Raw genomic sequence first — 21,379 nt, 5'->3', positions numbered from 1 at the left:
TTTTTGCATAGAGGATGTTTTAGAAGCAGTCATTGATTGTAGAAAAGAAGAAAAAACTTAATGACGGAGGCCAAGACACAGTCCCGTTTACTCATCTTGAATGCCAACATTGCATCGCCTGATTGTGGGTCACACCCGTCGGGGACTAGCTTACCAGAGTATGATTCAGTATTTGGTATCTAGCCAGGGCTTGCTAAGCTTGCTACTGACCAGAAGAGGGAGACAAAATAAGTATTTTTCATACAGTAGGTTTTCCTCATAGCTGTTACACTGTATCTTGGCTGCATCTCTTTGATGGCAACATAGTCGCAACACTTTTCCCTTAAAGAGAGTGGTATCGAAGTGTTGTGGCCATTTAAACACCCATGCAAACTGAACCTAACATTGTTTCCACCCGAGTATCACAATGAAGGCTTTTAAATTGTCTACCTGTCCATCAATGTGTTTTACCAAAGGCTTTATACACATAAACCTTTCGTATTGTATAAGCTTACACTGCTGTAAAACATTATTTTTTATTATATGGTAAACAGTTTTAAATTCTAAACTGAGCTAAACTAATTACCTATGGAAGCCCAGAGAGGCCAAGTATTTTTTAAAATATTTTTACGACTTGAATTCTCGGGAAAGCAGGAAAACAAGTCACAATTTTTTTTTAACAATGCATGGCCTCTCTGGGCTTTCTTAGTTACCTGTTGCTCACCACTTGTTGATCGAGGCTTTGAAAAGCCTCACCATTTAAGAGAAAAGGCATTTTTTGCCAGACTGGGAAGAATAAAAGCAGTTTCTTTTTTTGTACTTACAGGGTTCATCTGTAGATTTAACACCGGGCTGGAGTGTGCCACATTTTATTCACTGGAACAAAAAGTAATACAACAAACAGATTACATGATGACGTTAAGAGACAAATGCAAAATGTAATTGTGACAAACTCCCCTTTCCACGTGAGGAGCTTGCTTGCCAGCCTCCTGCCCACAGACTATGAGCCCTGCAGGGAAACCTGTAAAAAAACTACTGAGCCTTACCGACCGTTAGCATCCGTGCGGTCGGTCAAACCTATGACTAACAGGAAATTCCTGAACCCCTGAACCGATATGCGTGATTTTTGGATATGTTGGTCACCCAGATTGGGGCTATCAGGGGATGTAACTTTTGAGGGGTTTCCATGGGTTTTGCGGGTACTTTCGGGGTACTGATAAAAAGTATGTTTTTCTGTGCTTGGAAATTGGATTAGATTAGTACAGTTCCTGAACCAATTATCTTCCAGGCACAGAGGAGGGATTATTTTATTTGTGTATGGGAGTGTCCTGGACCTGAGAGCCAATGTCATTGTCTCAGGTCCAGAGGGCAGTGCTCCTTGCATGGAGACCTGCATATAAGGCCAGTTGTGGCTGCCAATAAAGGAGTTCCTGCTTATCCTCAACATAGAGTCTCATCTCATGTGTGGGGGAAATGGCTGTATCTACCCTGGGGATTGCTGTATCACTATACTCCCCTGGGATTATAATCACTCTCTTGGAGGAGAGGTCTACCCACTGGAAACTGGATCCTGGTCTTGGGTCCAGGATGGCTGGAGGACAGGGAGACCCCAACCAAGCTGTAACGCTGGAAGTGGGGCTGTGGTGCTTGTGGTACTCGGTAAGCACTAAGGAAGCATCGATTGGCGGAGGTACCCGGTCGGGGTGCCAGGCGGTCCGCCACAGTAATGTTTGCTATGAATAAAAGCAGGAAGATAGAGCAAGTTATTATCATTGGTAGTTATCTTGCGCCAAATAATTCCTCAGCGATTTACAATATAATGAACGGGGGGGTGGGGGGGGAGGAATTTACAATAATTGAGACAATTACACAGTGACACAGGAACAATAGATATATGGGGGGGGGGCGGAATTTACAATAATTGAAACAATTACACCGTGACACAGGAACAATAGGTAGATGATGGCCCTGCTCAAATGAGCTTACAGTCTAGACATCATTTGATTAATGACTGGACTGTATCATTGTGTGTTCATTGATGATTTATTGCAACATGCCAATGTGTGTTTATTGATGACCAATAAATGCCAGTGCATTTATTGATATTATGAGCTGGATTAACAAGTAAAGGTACTATTTCGAAGAAGTGCCCTTTAACCCCCTTAAGGACACATGACATGTGTGACATGTCATGATTCCCTTGTATTCCAGAAGTTTGGTCCTTAAGGGGTTAAAGAAACACTACGCCATTGTACATTTATGTATGACGCTGAAGTTTATTTGACATTGTCTGTTGTGGTTATGGTGCAGTCTTTGGCTGCCACCCTCCCCCTCCATGTTTTTTGCCAAACTGCTCTTGAGTGATTTAACAAAACTGGTGCTCTCCTGGATTTGAAGAATGACCTCTACTGGCCTTTACATTATTCAACAAAGATCATTCAATAAAAACACTGAACGTTCCCCGGTGCCCTCAGCCAATCATTACTGCCTAAAGTTGGTCTGATTTGTACATGTAACATTGTGACAGCAGATGGGCCAACCCAGGTTTCTATCAATTCACTGGAAAACAGACAAACAACAGGAGGGGAGCACCCAAAGACTCCCTGCACTATAAGCACTACAATAACCTGTAATACATTTGGGTGCTCTTTTTAAGAAATTTGCATAGCTGTAGCTGTTGGTAATCATGTTGTGTGTAGGCATCATATTGTTTCTTACCATGTTTTCTAATGCAGCATGTTAAAAAAATACAGTTTATTTTATTTATGTATGTCCCCAAAATACATGCACGTGCCAAAAGCTTTTGTTCATTAATTATATCAAAAGCAACTAATATACAGGCGTTATTGGCAGGCACACTAGGAAAGGCTGGAAAGTGACTCATGTCTACTTTGAGATGTGCATCTACTTTTATTGAAGGGCAATCTCATATTTCTGGTCAATAATTACAACTTTTTAATAATGTAAATTTACTGACACTTGCAGAACACAACTTTGGATTCTTCAAGTGGTACTCTAAATGAAATGTTTCCCGGATCAAAAGCCCTAACTTTAGACATGCAGTTGTATTCGTGCAGTTATCTCTTGCAGTACCTGGGTCAGATCCAGAACTTGATACACTTAGAATTGGTGATGGTAAGATGGAAGATCATTGGTAACCTGGGGTTTTATGAACATAATTAGTGAAGGAGTTATTATAAGATATGATGGAGGTGCTATATGTGGTGAACGAGGTCCTATAATTAGTAGAGGTGCTATATGTGGTGAAGAGGACTATAATTAGTGAAGGAGGTGTTGATGTTAGTGGAGGTGCTATAAGATATGATGGAGGTGCTATGTGTGGTGAAGGAGGTCCAATAATTAGTGGAGGTGCTATATGTGGTGAAGGGGGCTATAATTAGTGATGGAGGTGCTATATGTGGTGAAGGAGGTCCTATAATTAGTGGAGGTGCTATATGTGGTGAAGGAGGCTATAATTAGTGGTGGTGCTATATGTGGTGAAGGGGGCTATAATTAGTGAAGGAGGTGTTGATGTTAGTGGAGGTGCTATAAGATATGATGGAGGTGCTATGTGTGGTGAAGGAGGTCCTATAATTAGTGGAGGTGCTATATGTGGTGAAGGAGGCTATAATTAGTGGAGGTGCTATATGTGGTGAAGGAGGCTATAATTAGTGGAGGTGCTATATGTGGTGAAGGGGGCTATAATTAGTGAAGGAGGTGTTGATGTTAGTGGAGGTGCTATAAGATATGATGGAGGTGCTATATGTGGTGAAGGAGGTCCTATAATTAGTGGAGGTGCTATATGTGGTGAAGGAGGCGCTATATGCGGTGAAGGGGGCTATAATTAGTGAAGGAGGTGTTGATGTTAGTGGAGGTGCTATAAGATATGATGGAGGTGCTATATGTGGTGAAGGAGGTCCTATAATTAGTGGAGGTGCTATATGTGGTGAAGGAGGCTATAATTAGTGGTGGTGCTATATGTGGTGAAGGGGGCTATAATTAATGAAGGAGGTGTTGATGTTAGTGGAGGTGTTATATGTGGTGAAGGAGGTCCTATAATTAGTGAAGGAGGTGCTTGCATTAGTTAAGGAAGTACTATCATTAGAGAAGGAGTAGTTTTGTTAGTGGGGGTGCTGGTCTTAGTGAAGGATACGTTTTGTTAGTGAAGTATGTATTATAATTACTCAAGGAGGTGCTGATATTAGTAAAGGAGAAGGTATAATTACTGAAGGAGGTGCTATTTTAGTAAAGGATGAGGTTTTGTTACTGAAGGAGGTGCTATTTTATTGAAGGAGGAGGCTTAGTTGGTGAAGGAGGTGTACTTAGTAAAGGATGAGGTCTTTTTAGCTAGGGAGGGTGTTTTAGTATTGAATGAGGTGCTTGTATTGGTGAGGGAGGTATTTTTTGGTGAAGGAGGAGATTTTATTATTGAAGGAGGTGATATATGTGTTAAAAGAGGAGGTTTGGTTGGTGAAGGAGGTTGTATATGTGAAGGAGATTTTATATGTGAAGGAGGTACTCTGTGTTGAACGGGGAGGTTTGGTTGGTGAAGAAGGTGCTATCATTATTTAAGGAGCAGGTTTTGTTATTTTAAGAGGTATTATACCTGTATGTGGTGAATGAGAGGAGGTATTATATGAGGAGGAGGTATTAGATGGGGAGGTGTTGTAACTATTTAAGGAGGAGGTTGTATATGTGAAGGAGGTACTCTGTGTTGAAGGGGAAGGTTTGGTTGGTGAATGAGTTGCTATCATTATTTAAGGAGGAGGTTTTGTTTTTTGAATAGGTATTTTATGTGGTGAAGGAGGAGGTATTATATGGGAAGGATGTGTTAAAATTATTGAGGGTGGTGGTTTTGTTAGTGAAGGAGGTGCTATGTGTGTTGAAGGAGGTACTATAGTTAGTTAAGTAGAAGGTTTTGCAGGGAAGGTGGTGTTTTATGTATAGAAGGTGGAGGTTTTATTATTGAAGGAGGAGGTTTTGTTGAGAAAGGGGGTGCTGTATTAGTGAGGGAGGAGGTTTTGTTGAGGAAGGGGGTGCTGTATTAGTGAGGGAAGAGGTTTTGTTGAGAAGGAGGTGCTGTATTAGTGAGGGAAGAGGTTTTGTTGAGGAAGGGGGTGCTGTATTAGTGAAGGAGGAGGTTTTGTTGAGGAAGGGGGTGCATTTTGTGCTTAAGGATGAGGTTCTATTTGTCTACATGGAGGAGGTTATCTTGACAAGGAGGTATTATAATTAGTGAAAGAGGAGGTATTTTGTGTTTAAGGAGGTGGTTTTCTTGGTGAAGGAGGTGTTGTATTATTGAAGGAGTAGGTATTATTGGTGAAGGAGGTATACTATGTGAAGAAGGAGGTATTGGTGAAGGAGGTATTCTATGTGAAGGAGGAGGTGTTATTTGGTGGAGGAGTAGGTATTATTATTGAAGGAGGAGGTATTCTATGTAAAGCAGGTGCCAGGATTACTGTAGATGCCCAACACGCAGAACTTAAGTAAATGATAAGAAAGTACCCAAGACGTATTACCGGGCCTTAGAATGGCCGGATTTAACGTATAAAGGCAAAAGGACACAAGACGGGGTATAGACAAGACATAGAAATAATGCAAACGATGCACAAGCCACAGGTCAAGGAATGGAGAAATCAGGATAGTCAGGAGTCAAGCCAAAGGTCAAGGAATACAGAGATCGGATAGTCAAAAAGGGAAGCCAAGGTCAGATACACAAGAAATCAATACAAGGAACGCGCTCTCGGATAACCAATATGGAAACCACGACAGGGCACAGAGAAATGGACAAACTAGGTTTAAATAGTTTGAGATGTTCTCTGATAGACTGTAGGGAAACATGTGACCATGCGTGTGTGTGTAACACACCCACATAATTTTTTATGATCTGGCCCTTTAAGGGTTAAAGAGAAAACCTTAAGTTAAACACAGTTGCAGCGGCCGTCGTCTTTAATGATATAGACCCGGCCACTGAGAGAGGATAAGCCACCACTGGTGAGTGATTGGCGGCATTCCCTTTATCATGTGGGAATGCCGCAAGATCGAGACGTGCCCACCGGGTATGAGCGAACCAGGCAGGCGAGGACCCAACAGGTAGGAGATCGGCGGCATTCCCCTTAGTGTGTGTGAATGCCGCCGCAACGATGCCGGGACCCATGCTGCTCGCTGACAGGAGCGGGCCCGGTGGGTGGCGTGACAGGAGGAGGTATTATTATTGAAGGAGGGAGTATTATTTGGTGGAGGAGGTATTATTATTAAAGGAGGAGGTATTCTATGTGAAGGAGGAGGTATTATTTGGTGGAGGAGGTATTAGTGGTGAAGGAAGAGGTATTATTATTGAAGGAGGACCTATTATTTAGTGAAGGAGGTGCTACATGTCTAGAAGGAGGTATTATTATTTGGTGGAGGAGGTGCTACATGTCTAGAAGGAGGAATTATTATTTGGTGGAGGAGATGCTATATATCTAGAAGGAGGAATTATTGAAGGAGGTATTATTATAGATGGAGGAGGAGGTATTATTATTTGGTGGAGGAGATGTTATATATCTAGAAGGAGGTATTATTGAAGTAGGTATTATTATTGATGGAGGAGGAGGTATTATTATTATTGGTGAAGGAGGTGCTATATGTCTAGAAGGAGGTATTATTATTGAAGGAGGGTATATTATTATTATTATTGGTGAAGGAGGTGCTATATGTCTAGAAGGAGGTATTATTATTGAAGGAGGGTATATTATTATTATTATTGGTGAAGGAGGTGCTATATGTCTAGAAGGAGGTATTATTATTGAAGGAGGATATATTATTATTATTGGTGGAGGAGGAGGTTTTATTATTAAAGGAGGAGGTACTTTATGTCTAGAAGGAGGTATTATTATTGATGAAGGAGGTATTATTATTGATGAAGGAGGTATTATTATTGATTGAGGAGGTATTATTATTGATGAAGGAGGTATTATTATTGATGAAGGAGGTATTATTATTGATTGAGGAGGTATTATTATTGGTGAAGGAGGTGCTTTGTGTCTAGAAGGAGGTATTATTATTGAAGGAGGAGGTATTATTATTGGTGGAGGAGGATGTATTATTATTATTAAAGGAGGAGGTACTTTATGTCTAGAAGGAGGTATTATTATTGATGAAGGAGGTATTATTATTGATGAAGGAGGTATTATTATTGGTGAAGGAGGTGCTTTGTGTCTAGAAGGGGATATTATTATTAAAGGAGGATGTACTTTATGTCTAGAAGGAGGTACTATTATTGATGAAGGAGGTATTATTAATGGTGGAGGAGGAGGTATTATTATTGGAGGAGGAGGTATTATTATTGGTGGAGGAGGTATTATTATTCGTGGAGGAGGTATTATTATTGGTGGAGGAGGTATTACTAATGGTGAAGGAGGAGGTATTATTATTGGTGGAGGAGGTATTACTAATGGTGAAGGAGGAGGTATTATTATTGGTGGAGGAGGTATTATTATTGGTGGAGGAGGTATTACTAATGGTGAAGGAGGAGGTATTATTATTGGTGGAGGAGGTATTACTAATGGTGAAGGAGGAGGTATTATTATTGGTGGAGGAGGTATTATTATTGGTGGAGGAGGTATTACTAATGGTGAAGGAGGAGGTATTATTATTGGTGGAGGAGGTATTACTAATGGTGGAGGAGGAGGTATTAATATTGAAGGAGGAGGGTATTATTATTGAAGGAGGAGGTACTTTGTGTCTTGTAGGAGGAGGTATTATTATTATTATTTGGAGGAGGTATTATTATTTGGAGGAGGTATTATTATTATTGAAGGAGGAGGTATTCTCAGTGAAGGAGGAGGATTTTATTATTGATATTTGAAGGAGGAGGATTTTCTTCTTATTATTATTATTTGGAGGAGGTATTCTCAGTGAAGGAGGAGGTATTATTATTATTATTGAAGGAGGAGGTATTATTTGGTGAAGGAGGAGGATTTTATTATTTATATTTGAAGGAGGAGGATTTTCTTATTGACATTTTTTCCTCCTCTCCCCGCCCGGTGACGTCACTGCCGATGGCGGGGCCCTGTCCCTGAAGGAAGCTCAGGCCGGGGACTAAGCGCAGTCCTGCAGCCGGTGCCATGGAGCTGGAGGACGGCATGGTGTACCAGGAGGAGCCGGGCAGCTCGGCTGTCATGTCGGAGCGGGTGTCGGGCCTGGCCGGCTCCATTTACCGCGAGTTCGAGCGGCTGATCGCCCAGTATGACGAGGAGGTGGTGAAGGAGCTGATGCCGCTGGTGGTGGCCGTGCTGGAGAACCTGGACTCCGTGTTCGCAGACAACCAGGAGCACGAGGTGGAGCTGGAGCTCCTCAAAGAGGACAACGAGCAGCTCATCACCCAGTACGAGCGGGAGAAGGCCCTCCGCAAACACGCCGAGGAGGTGGGGGGCTCTCACATGGACCGGGGGGAAAGGGGGGCACATAGTGACTGGGGACCCCCTCATATATAGTATACCGCCAACTAACCACGGAGGGGGGCACATAGTGACAGGGGAACCCTCCTATATAGTATAACCCCCCCCCCATTATACTGAGTACCCACAACTAACCCGGGAGGGGGGAACATAGTGACTGGGGACATCCTCCCTTCCAATATAGTGTAACCCCCACTAACCAGGGAGGGGGGCCCATACTGACAGGGGACCCCCCTCCTATATAGTATACCGCCAACTAACCAGGGAGGCACATACTGTCAGGGGACCCCCCTCCTATATAGTATAACCCCCACTAACCAGGGAGGGGGGCACATACTGACAGGGGACCCCCCTCCTATATAGTATACCGCCAACTAACCAGGGTAGGGGGCACATACTGACAGGGGACCCCCCCCTCCAATATAGTATAACCCCCACTAACCAAGGACTGGGGCACATACTGACAGGGGACCCCCCTCCTATATAGTATACTGCCAACTAACCAGGTAAGGGGGCACATACTGACAGGGGACCCCCCCTCCAATATAGTATAACCCCCCCATTATACTGAGTACTCCCAACTAACCCGTGAGGGGGGCACATAGTGACAGGGGACCCCCCTCCTCCAATATAGTGTACCCCCCATTATACTGAGTACCCCCCACTAACCAGGGAGGGGGGCACATACTGACAGGGGACCCCCCTCCTCCAATATAGTGTACCCCCATTATACTGAGTATCCCCCCTCAACCCCCCCCCCACTAACCAAGTGAGGGGGGGCACATACTGACAGGGGACCCCCCTTCCTATATAGTATAACCCCCATTATACTGAGTACCCCCAACTAACCAGGGAGGGGGGCACATACTGACAGGGTACCCCCCCTATATAGTATAACCCCCATTATACTGAGTACCCCCAACTAACCTGGGGGGGCACATACTGACCGGGAACCCCCCTCCTATATAGTATAACCCCCATTATACTGAGTACCCCCAACTAACCAGGGAGGGGGGCACATACTGACAGGGTACCCCCCCTATATAGTATAACCCCCATTATACTGAGTACCCCCAACTAACCCGGGGTGGCACATACTGACAGGGGGGCCCCCCTTATACTGACTACCCCCAACTAAACTGGGAGGGGGGGCACATACTGACAGGAGACCCCCCTAATAATAACCCCCATTATACTGAATACCCCTCACTAACCTGGAAGGGGGGGGAAGACATACTGACAGGGGACCCCCTAATATATATATTTAATATATATATTAGTCTATCCCCTGATAATCACCCCGATTATATTATACTGACTACCCCCAACTAACTCAGGAGGGGGCACATACTGAGAGAGACCCCCTAATATATATCATAATAACTCCCATTATACTGAGGACCCCACACTAACCTGGGAGGGGGGGCACATACTGACAAGGGACCTCCTCCTAACCCCCACTATCCTTGGAGGAGTGACACATACTGACAGGGGACCTCCTGCTATAGAATTTACCCCCCCAATAATAACCCCCATTGTACCAAGACCCCAAACTAGCCCCCATTATAATGAGTACTCTAAACTAACACCCTTATTGCACTAGTAGAGGAACTAGTAGAGTTCCCCCTACTAACTCTTCTATGTACTATGGAGGACTTTCATATGCCAAGTTTCCCCTTACTAAATATTCTATGTAATATGAAGGGCCCTCTTACTAACACTTCTCTGTACTATGGCAGACCATTATACAGTGCTCTCCCTTATACTAACTTGTAAGTACTTTGGAGTACTGTACCGTCATACAGTGAACATTATTGTATTAAAGGACCACTCTAGGCACCCAGACCACTTCAGCTTAATGAAGTGGTCTGGGTGCCAGGTCCTTCTAGGGTTAACCCATTTTTTCAGAAACATAGCAGTTTCAGAGAAACTGCTATGTTTATGAATGGGTTAAGCCTTCCCCCTATGTCCTCTAGTGGCTGTCTCATTGACAGCCGCTAGAGGCGCTTGCGTGCTTCTCACTGTGATTTTCACAGTGAGAGCACGCCAGCGTCCATAGGAAAGCATTGTGAATGCTTTCCTATGTGACCGGCTGAATGCGCGCGCAGCTCTTGTGCGCGTGCGCATTCAGCCGACGGGGAGGAGAAGAGGAGGATCGGAGGAGGAGAGCAGGAGGAGATCTCTCCGCCCAGCGCTGGAAAAAGGTAAGTTTTTACCCCTTTCCCCTTTCCAGAGCCGGGCGGGAGGGGGTCCCTGAGGGTGGGGGCACCCTCAGGGCACTCTAGTGCCAGGAAAACGAGTATGCTTTCCTGGCACTAGAGTGGTCCTTTAAGTCTCATACTCCCACAATAAGGACTTCCATACCAAGTGTTGTGCTCACTGTGGGGGACCTTTGTACTAAGTCTCCTATGTACTGTGAGGGATGTTTCTAATAGTATGGCGCATCCTAATGCAGTGAGCACCACCATACTAAGTTTCCTATGTACTATGGGGGACCTGCATACATTGAGTACCTCCATACTATGTGTCCATTGCACCATGGGTGGACCCTCATACAGTAACTCCATACTAAGTCAGCTATGCACTATTGGGTATCCTATGTGGAGAGTACTTCACTATGAAGATTTATACACTTGTACCAAAAGTACCTCTACAAAGAGGAACTCATGTGTTCTGAACTTTAAGGGCTGCGATGCACCTTCATACAACACGCAACCACTTCTATTTATTTATTTATTTTTATATCAAATGTAATGCACAATGTAGACAATCATACAGTTGCCATCTTCAATATTGTCTCTTATGTACTGAATTATTCTGACCCCTGGATATTCAGTACCTCAATATTGAGCGGCTCCTTCCAGATTCATGGACCTCTGGGGGCTCCATGCACTGGGCAACTCCTTACTATTGGTTCCTACTGAACACAGAGGATAAGGACCCCTAAGTATAGGAACCTCTTATGCACGGAGTCAGGCAACCCATTATACAACGATCCCTACCTACTCTACCCCGGAATTCCCCATACACTGAGCATTCTCTTTACCCTGGAGACTTGTAGTTTGTGCTTGAGGGCTCTTGTATACTGACTATCCTTCATACACGAGTACCTCCAGTATATTGGACATCTTCTATATGCCAGCAATCTCCAAAGAGTTTTCTGAACCACGAGTAGCCCCAATATACTGCAACCCATCATGTCCTGGTCGCCTCAGACAATAAGGGTCCCTGCAAACTATACACAGTAAGGATCATCTGTAGAACATAATGTAGGGAACAATACATTTAATGTAAAACTTTAAAAGATAGACGCCAGCAGGGATTTATTAAAAATGTTTACTCCATGGCGAAACCAGGACTAATTTTTGACCGATTTTTTTTTTTTTTTTTGTCTCCACCAGTGAATTAGTTCCTTTTCTTATAGACTGCAGTAGGTCAACTTTCTATTTATATGCTAATCTAGACTGAGAATCCCTTACAATCCCATTTTGGATAGAGATTGTAGAATTGGACTCATAACTGCTGCTGAACCTCTTTACAATCAGGAGCTGTCCAGTGCTGACATAATGCATGTAGCTCTGCAGGTAACTGCTTGCAGCAGCTTTCAAATTGATTTCCTTTTTTTTTTTTTTGTCTCTGTACCCAGACATTTAGAAAACATGTGGATGTTTATTCCTTATGGCCTGCTTACTGGTACTGATGTAAAACGCTAAAGCTGGAGAAAGGCATGTAGCCTAATACAAGCCAGAGCCCATTTCATCCAACAAAGCTATTGGATTGTCTTGTGCTATAAAATATGTAGGTCAGGATTAATAAAAGACAGGTGCTTTAATGCTTTATCTCTTGTACTTTTCCTTATGTCCATGCTTAGCAGGAATGTTGGCTATTGTATGGCTCTGCACAATATACTTTATAAAAAGATTAACTACAATGGGTGCTGGAACCCACCTAAATGTAGATTATGAGTTAAGGATCTTTTAACCCCTTAAGGACACATGGCATGTGTGACATGTCATGATTCCCTTTTATTCCAGAAGTTTGGTCCTTAAGGGGTTAAAGGCAGTTATACAAACTTTGTAGGATTCAAGGTTTCATTCCTTTGACATCATTGATTCAACAAATCAATTGGTCATAAGCAAAATTTGCCCAGTGCATATTGTTGCTTGTTGCTTATGGAGTGATAGTGAAGGATCCCAATTGAATCTCTGTCCAGTGATCTGATTAAAACTATGATTGCAAACTTTAATGTCATGTGGCATTAAAACAGCTTAGACTGGCATGGGTGCTATTTCATATAGGTATATCCATATCCCTAAAAGTCACGATGAAGCAGTGTCTGTTTTGCTATGTAGCCCCAAGCTGTTTAAGTGCTGTTTCCAAAGATAACACCTGTTGGGTTACTAGTGTATTGCCACAGCTGTTATTTTATTTGCCAGTGAGATGCTAATGGGTATTATTCTCTTAACTATAACTGTGGGAAAATTAACAAGAAAATTGTTAATGTTAAACTAAAATCGGAAAATCGTTTATTTTTCTGTATTTTTATACTCTTATTGTGGCCTAAAATTTGCAATTTCTTTTGTCAGTTTTCCAGAATTTTAGTTTTAATGAATAAGCCCAGTCTTTCAATAAGATTCATTTATGATTGCCCACTTGTAGGAATATTGATACAAGAAAGTTACACAATCCTCTGTTTTTCGTACTTGGCAATGGAAGCATCATTTTAGCCCTGTTAATTAACTTTGTAAAAGTAAATTGTATATCGTCCAGGCACAGCCAGATGTAAAGTTTTATATTAAACACAAAGTGTGTTTGGACCTGCAAAAACATATGGATTAAAGGACCACTCTAGTGCCAGGAAAACATACTCGTTTTCCTGGCACTAGAGTGCCCTGAGGGTGCCCCCACCCTCAGGGACCCACTCCCGCCGGGCTCTGGGGGGAGGAAGGGGTTAAACTTACCTCTTTCTCCAGCGCCGGGCGGGGAGCTCTACTCCTCCTCCTCTTCTTCCTCGCGACGTCATCGGCTGAATGCGCATGCGCGGCAGGAGCCGCGCTCGCATTCAGCCGGTCGCATAGGAAAGCATTCATAATGCTTTCCTATGGACGCTTGCGTGCTCTCACTGTGATTTTCACAGTGAGAAGCACGCAAGCGCCTCTAGCGGCTGTCAGTGAGACAGCCACTAGAGGCTCTGGAGGCTGGCTTAACCCTCAGAATAAACATAGCAGTTTCTCTGAAACTGCTATGTTTATAAAAAAAAGGGTAAAAGCTAGCTGGACCTGGCACCCAGACCACTTCATTAAGCTGAAGTGGTCTGGGTGCCTAGAGTGGTCCTTTAATTGGGCACTAAGCAATAAGGCTTGGGTATATGATAGCTGTGGTATCTCTGCCTTTTCTGTTTGCAAAAGGAGGACATGTCTCCTGGATGCTGATATCTGATAAGGGATGTGTGCAGGGGAGATACATTTACCTGAAGCTATCCCTCTTCTGTGCCACCTTCTCTCTCCGCACCTTCTCTAAGATGCCTAGAGTTAAATTGAAAGTGCTTTTCATGCACCAAAACATCTACATCTTAATAGAGAGGTTTTGATGCATAGATAATGTCCAATAAACTTTGGCATTTCTGAGAAGTGGCATTGTTTGCATTTGTCATAAAACATGCTTCACTGGTGGCTGAATGCTTCCAGTACTGCTCGTAGAGAAGTACTGGATGGAGTGCTTCTACATGAGAAGCATTTGATTGACACAGTAATTGCTTCCTGTGCTCCAAAGGTTCTCATTGCTTCTCTTTTAGAAGCATCCAATTGAGTCAAATATCATCAATGTGAGGGAGGAGGGGGGGGGGGGGGGGGCTTGTTAAATCAGTGCTGTGTAGCAAGGTATCGCTGAATGCTCAACATTTTAAACTTGAAGTGGATGGGTGACAGTAGCACAAGTCCACTATGGTTTCCACTCCTGCCAACCAAGGACCAAAAACTGAGAACTGGTAGTACATTACCTGATCTGACATATCTCGATTTGTGCTGTAAAATGCAGAAAGAATGTGGTTTACACGTGAATGCATCCTGCCTGTGCCAAATGTTCAGTCTTGTGATGACCATGTGTGTTCCATTATCACCATGGTGTATCCATCTTCTAATGGCTTCTTCCTGCAGGATAAGACATAATGTCATAAAGCCCGTGTCATTTCATAAAAGTTTCACCTATGTAAAAGCGTTCAGTTTACTGGCAGGCTGAGTCACGGGGTTCCTGGCACCATAACTACTGCAGTGTGCTGTGGTGGTTATGGCATTTGATATCTCTTTAAATTAGTTTAAAAGTAACAGATGGTTGCAATTAGTATAAAGTTGTGCAGGATAGGTGTATGTTTTAACTACACATTTTATGATGTATGTGAAATGGTGACTTTTCTTGTAAACCAGTTTGTATCTGGGTTTTTGGGCTGGGCAGTGCCTGTTAATAGATTGTGGTTTTTTAATTTTGTGTGCTGAGTAATCCATTAGGAGAGACTGTTTTTAATAGACATAGTTAACTCTAAAATAAGGCCAGAGCTGAAACTGGGTGTGAAATGTACTCGCACTGTAGTGAGGTGGGAGAGGAACATAGAGCTGCGGAATCCAGAACTATCTATCTGTTGAACAAAAGTGCTTTATGGCTCTTAAAGGGGAAGACAGGCCAACATTTATTTATTTATCTACCTGTCTTTTAAATGGATGTTTCGGTGTCGGACAGCTTATATTGCTCACTGAATCCGTAGTCTTTGAATAATCTTATTACAAGAAAAATTAGTAAAGTGTCTGCATTCATTACTGGTGCTCATGATCACACTTCCAATGCAATCCTTAGGACAGTTGGGATTAGTATTGGATCCATGTGGGACACTGTTTGCGCAGATGGCATTGAAGCCAGTATGCGTTTGTGCCACATCCTCATTATCAGAGAAAAGAAGGGGTTCATTTACCAAGCGCTGATTTGAAAGTTGAATTTCTAACTGTAGGATAAAATATTATACTCCATGACCATGGCAATGTGTTACGGATTCCCAGTCTGGCCAACTTGGCCTAATATGTCTGTTTTGTGTTGTTTTGTACTTCACTACAGTTCCGTGTTTAGTGAATGAATAAAGCCACATTTATAACCCTGAATCACAGGCGGTCCACATTTTCTTAGTGCCTGCAGTGATAGCGAAACATTTCGTATATTTTTCGGATGTTTTTGTTTTTTGGATTTTGCATTCTGCAAAGTCTGCTAGGTGCTGACCTTTACTTACTGTATTGTTATACGTAGAACTCTTAATTCATTTCTCTGTTTCTTTTCTTTATCCTCTGTGTGCTCTTTTTATAATTCTTTTTTCCAGTTTTCAGCCTTTTCCCTGCCTTGTGTCCGCAGCCTCCCCTGCCCACCCTCTTTCCTTTCTTTTCCAAGCCTGTTTGCCAGCAGCCCTGGCGCTAGGTGAGCTGCAGTAACGCTGCTGGTGTAACGTAACACAGTGGGTGCTGAGCTAGTGAATGGCTGCCTTTAGTTATATGTGCTGTGCTAGGGTGTTATTGTGTCTTATAAGCTTGGGGTCGGAATTACCCTGTGCCCTGCTAGGAGAGTCTTACTTCGTTGTTCATATCAAATATAAAATGCATTCTACACTCGGTCTTGAGATATATACATTGTTCATAACATTGAAAATAACTTTTCCTACATGTTTAACAGCAGGTGACTAACCCTGATCAAGGTGATCGTCTTTGGTGGTTGGTGATGGTATTCAACAGTCAATAGGACATGTGCAGCCTGGGATTTTCCAAGACAATGGATTGTTTGGGGCCAATCTTATGATGACTGGTGGATATATTGACTGAATATAGCTCCATATTGGTGGGGGAAATTCTTAGCTGAGTGTGATGCAGTGAAACATGTAGTTGTGGTACTGTTCTTGCACTGCAATCTACCTGCTTTGCAGTAAGTGGTTTGGGCCATGTAAAAGATGGATTTATGTGCATTATTGCCCCTTTGTTTTTATGGTTGGGGGCATTGTGAGCGTTGCGTCTCGGTGAAGTGCTATTTATCCTCCCTTCTTTTTCTTGTAAACCGATTTGGGAGTGGTTTGGTTTCCTCTCCAGCATCCTGTTAAACTAAACATTTCCTCTCAAAATTCCATTTCTTTGCCTTTTCTCTTTCTGTATGGATTGACCTTAAAATACTAAAGTACAGAGGAAATAGGGCAAGTAACTTCTTTGGATTCAGTTGTATCGGGGTTATTTACTAAATCTGAAATTTGTTAAATGAATACTCCAAATACCATAACCACTACAGCACACAATAACAGTTATGATCCCTAATGTAACTAGTCAATCAGTTTTACTTACTATTTGGGGCCTGCTGGGCCCCCATCCGTACCTCCACTGCAACGTTGTCTCTAGCAGAAACTGTCTGTCTCCCAAACCAGCTATTTTGGTTTTAATTTTGTAATTGTGTGTTCAGTTCACTAAAATTTGCTGTTTAGTAATAAGATCTTTGTTTTCTGTCCATTTTTGTAAGAGAGGACCAGTAGCTAACTAAAGCCTAATTCACTATAAAAGGTTAGAGGCATTCTAAACTTTAAAGCAAAGTTGAGGAATTGTTTTAGAATAAGTGCCTTCACAGACTGTGTGCCAAAGACACGTCGACTCCATGTGGGAAACATGTGATTATCAATCTCTCCAGTGGTATCCAGATCTAACCTTATTATACAGTCTGTTAAATGTAAAGCTCTGCTTTAATTTAAACCATACTATATCTGAACGGGGTTATTTGCTGATCTTTAGGTTATTGCATATTTTAGACCAAAGTTCTCCAACAAGCTATTTGTCCAGTTTAGCTAATGTATGTATAAAATCCTCAATTTCCTATCCAGTTCTAGATACCGGTAATTGCCCATTTAAATGAACACTCAAAGCGCCATAACCAATACGGCCTGCTCTAGTGTACATGGTTTGAGGACAGTCCTGACGCTGTCCCACATGTACAGTCGAAGCCTTTTTTTTTTTTACTAGGGTTCAACAACTTACCACTGTTCTTCCAGGATATTGCGACCGCAGCCCTGCTACAGGTCTCTTCTGCAGAAGAATCCAGTTCGCTTTACAGAGCTATGTAGGACACGCTCATTGTGTGGCTCTGTGTTTGCAAGGCTTTACCACTGCAGTGAAGTTTGAATTCTCCTGCAACCACCCCCCCTCACCCCCCCACCCCCCCCAAAAAAAACCCGCAAGTGGCGTTTGTCCTTGGTAGATCCAAGTATGTTGTCATGCCATTCTAAGACTGTTTGACCACTTATCGGGACAGTGCCAGGGCACTCAGGACTGTAGTGGTTATGATGATGTACCATAACCACCAGAGGTAATTGTAGTGGTATGATTCTGGAACGACATTTATTATTATTTATATAGCGCCATCAGATTCCGTAGCGCTGATATGTTACCATGTGTACTTTTGCAGCCAGTCAAGTGTGATGACTGTAGACAAACCGTAGGGTTATCTGCCACTACAATGAGAGATCTTTCTTTTGTGTGAATATAATACAAGGCAGCTAGTTAATCTATCCATTAAAAATAAATGAAGTTTCTCGTTACAGGCGTCTGGGTGGCGCATGCCATATTATTCACAGAATAGAAGGATTATATGCCTGTTTTACTTTTAGTTTGTTTCCCCTGTTAGATAAATATAAAAAAAAAATGTCTCTTTAGCAGAAAACGACTTTGTTCTGTTTTCTTTATATTCTGCTTTATCTTATCACCATTCATGTGACTTGTGAAGGATTTTTAACTCCACAATTACTCAAAGCTGCGATTGGAAATCAGTAGAAAAGATTGCTTCTGCCCTTTTCTAAGACAAATGACATCACTGATTTAGTCATTTATGGACTTTAAGTCACAGTGCAGATAATGGAGGGAGTTGTACCATCATAAAACTTTGTGTTGAAACCTTTACACCTTTAACATGATACATTTAAAGGGACACTTGTATTGCTGAGCCATGCACCAGATTGTTACAGCAGACATAATTGGCAGTTATGTACTTTGCAAACGTGTTATTTCTGTTACCCAAGAAGGCATACATGGGTGTAAATCACTTTAGTTTGGCAGAACATGTAGGCTCCAGCAATGATGTTTAATTATTTCATGCCTAACGGGCTTTTTTCTTCTTCCTTTTTTTTCATTTTTTTTTAAGCAGCCAGCACAGTTTAGGTTAAAATACAAGGCTCTGTCTGGGAATCTGAAAATTCCAGCAATACAGTTCCCCACCCCACCCCTCGCACTGGTAGGCAGAGATGTGTTAAAGGAATTTCCTCCCTTGTGATCACATGATTATATTAGGAGAGACTTGGCAATAGACCGTATTCCAAATACTAAATGTTAATCTGTTATCATATCTCCCAACAGTCTCTATTTAAGTGGGACAGTTCCTGTTTTCAGGCAAAAATCCATCTGTCGCCCTCCTCCTCCCCCCCCCCCTTTTTTTTCTTTCTTTCTTAAAATCTAAAGTCCCTGTTTTGTAGGAGCTCAGTATTCTTGGTGTGTCTAAATGTATCATAGAATCTATTCTAGTACTCCACATCAATAATACTGCCAGTAAGGTGCCTTTAAACTACAATAAATGTGTTTTTAGAAATCGGTTTGTGCAAAGATAACATTTGTTCTTATTTTAAATAAATTCATAATGCAGGAATTATTAGTAAGTTAACATTTCTCAACAGCCCTGCCTATGGGCATACCCCCCCCCCCCCACCCCCCTCATAAAATTAAAGTGTCCCTCTTGGTCCATTTTACATATTGGTAGATATGCTTTATTAATCTTGTTGCCTCTGCTCATGGAAATCTGTATATTCTCTATCTCACATACTCTGCAGCTCTGTAAATCCCACTAATCTTGGGCACAACTAGGGTAATCGTAACATCCTCACCTTAAACATACTAAACATTTACTCTACACAATCATTAACCCCTCCACTAGCTTAATCCTTAACGCTATAATCTCTGGGTTCGGGAGACATTTATAAACTATTTGACAACTTGAAGTGTTGGTAAGAGGGTAAATTTTCACATGATGTAGTTTAAAAATGCCATAAAACTCAACAAGAGGTTATTTCCATGTATTACTCCTTTTGCTGTCAAATTATGGACAGTAGTTTAATGTTCCATAGCTAGATATATATATTGTTACATTTGGACCCCGATGCTTGTGTGTTCAACATGTGTTCTTTAGGTTGGCTGAACATCTTGGGGAAATATATTGCGCAAGCATCAAGGTTGCCAAATAGAGCGAGTGAGTGTGTGTGTGTGTGTCCTTTTATATTTTATAAACACAGAAAGCTGGAGAATGTAATTATCTAAAGGGAAATGACACAATGAATGAGTATCTGTGTACACATTTTCAAACTTACAATGTTTGTGTGTATGTTTGCATGTGCATACACATGTTTTGTGTTTGTATATAATTTACATACTAGATACTACGATGCACTGTGGGTAACACTAAAACTTTTAGTTTGAATGGACCCAGCAGTGCATTATGGTTTAATATAGATACAATGTATAAAGTGAGGTACCTGACCGCTTCTTCAAAAGGCTTCCCCCAGCAATGCAGTGTAGTTTGCTGTCCGTTTGCCGATGTCGCGAGGATGGCACCTTAAACACGGAGGACAGTGTTGGTGAGGCATAATATTTTATATGAACATGGGAGTTTGTTAGTACACTGTTTATGCAGGATATGTGCTGCTAATTGCTAGGACAAAGAGACTGGTTACATGTAAATAAAATGTTTAGTTACCCCAGATTTCAGACAGATAGTGGGCGATAAACTGAGGGAGAACAGGTGTTCGTTGGATGAAAGAATGGCCACAGACGAGGGGGTTTGTGATGGAGACTGTGAGCCAGACGCAGGGGAGGAAGTGGGGATGGTGCTGGCAGTGATTTTAGCTGATGACAGGGCACTAAACACAAAGGGTGAAGAACAGCCCAGCACAGCTTCTGTGTGTCTGGGTGTTTCCAGAGAATGCTATGGGGTCATCGCTTGTTCATCTGATGCCCGTATTGCTGACCCCTCTGCCATCTGGGAAAGGAAAGGGGACACATACAGCTAGAAACTAAAAACTGGTCAGTGTGACTTGTGATGCCATTCCCCAGCAATCCTAACCATGCACACACTAAGCCATGAATTGTGCACAATTGCAAATGATGAGGTTAAACTATTTTAAACTATGCCATATTTAACTTTTTTAGGGGACTCTTTAGAGAAGTTTAGCTTTCTAAATTGCTGTGTGTGAATAGTGTGTCCTGTTTTTGTTGTTGTTGTTTTTTTTCCCCCCTTCATTTTGCAAAAAGTGTAGATTTCAGTGGAAGTTGGCACAATTGAATTTTAGTTTTATATTAAACCCCCTTGACTGTCACGCAGACAACCGGTCCTGTAAACCAGCAACAGTAATTGTAAGTAGTGCGCTTAAAGGGACACTGTCGGCACCCAAACCACTTCAGCTAATTGAAGTAGTCTGGGTGCTGTGACCTTTTTGCACCTAGTGCTGCAATGTAAAACATTGCAGTTCCAGAGAACTAGAGGGCTTCCGGAATCCAAACTGACTTTTGGTCCGTTATCCCTCGCTGGACGTCCTCACGGACCTCCAGCGCCAGATTTTCCCCATAGGAAAGGATTGACCAATGCTTTCCTATGGGGAGGTCTAATGCGCGGGGGCGGCCATTGCTGCGAATGCTCATTAGGTCTCCTCTGCCGGCTGACGTCGGCGGTGGAGGAGCGTGGGCAGAACCTGACCCAGCGCCTAGGGACATCGATTTAGTTAAGTGACGTTTTTGTTTTCCTGGCACTATAGGATCCCTTTAAGTTCTTCAAACAGTAATTAGATAGTAGTCGCTACACACTCTAGTGAGTTCCTCTCTTACCCACTACAAAGTATGTACACAGAAAAAATATAGTCACCA

At 42.4% G+C, this 21,379-nt stretch overlaps 1 protein-coding gene and 1 long non-coding RNA gene across 3 annotated transcripts in view; one reads left to right on the top strand and one right to left on the bottom strand.

Annotated features, from left to right (window-relative positions):
- Window positions 1-784: 784 nt before the first annotated feature.
- LOC134611823 (uncharacterized) lies at window positions 785-20,358 on the bottom strand. Its single transcript, XR_010090910.1, has 4 exons — window positions 20,217-20,358; window positions 19,996-20,074; window positions 14,419-14,569; window positions 785-855 (listed from the first exon to the last, which is right to left on the bottom strand). It is a non-coding gene; the product is annotated as an uncharacterized LOC134611823 (long non-coding RNA).
- The window catches only part of SPAG9 (sperm associated antigen 9), a 70,630-nt gene continuing 57,265 nt past the window's right edge, over window positions 8,015-21,379 (top strand). For both annotated transcript variants that reach the window (XM_063456074.1, XM_063456072.1), the window contains exon 1: window positions 8,015-8,387. In XM_063456074.1, coding sequence (XP_063312144.1) covers window positions 8,088-8,387 — 300 coding nt within the window. In that variant the 5' untranslated portion in view covers window positions 8,015-8,087. The remainder of the gene's footprint in view (window positions 8,388-21,379) is intronic.

Source organism: Pelobates fuscus, chromosome 5, assembly GCF_036172605.1.
Source record: "Pelobates fuscus isolate aPelFus1 chromosome 5, aPelFus1.pri, whole genome shotgun sequence".
Classification (NCBI taxonomy): Eukaryota; Metazoa; Chordata; class Amphibia; order Anura; family Pelobatidae; genus Pelobates; species Pelobates fuscus.
Note: the sequence above shows the minus strand (reverse complement) of the source record. Positions and strands in the feature narration are given on the sequence as shown.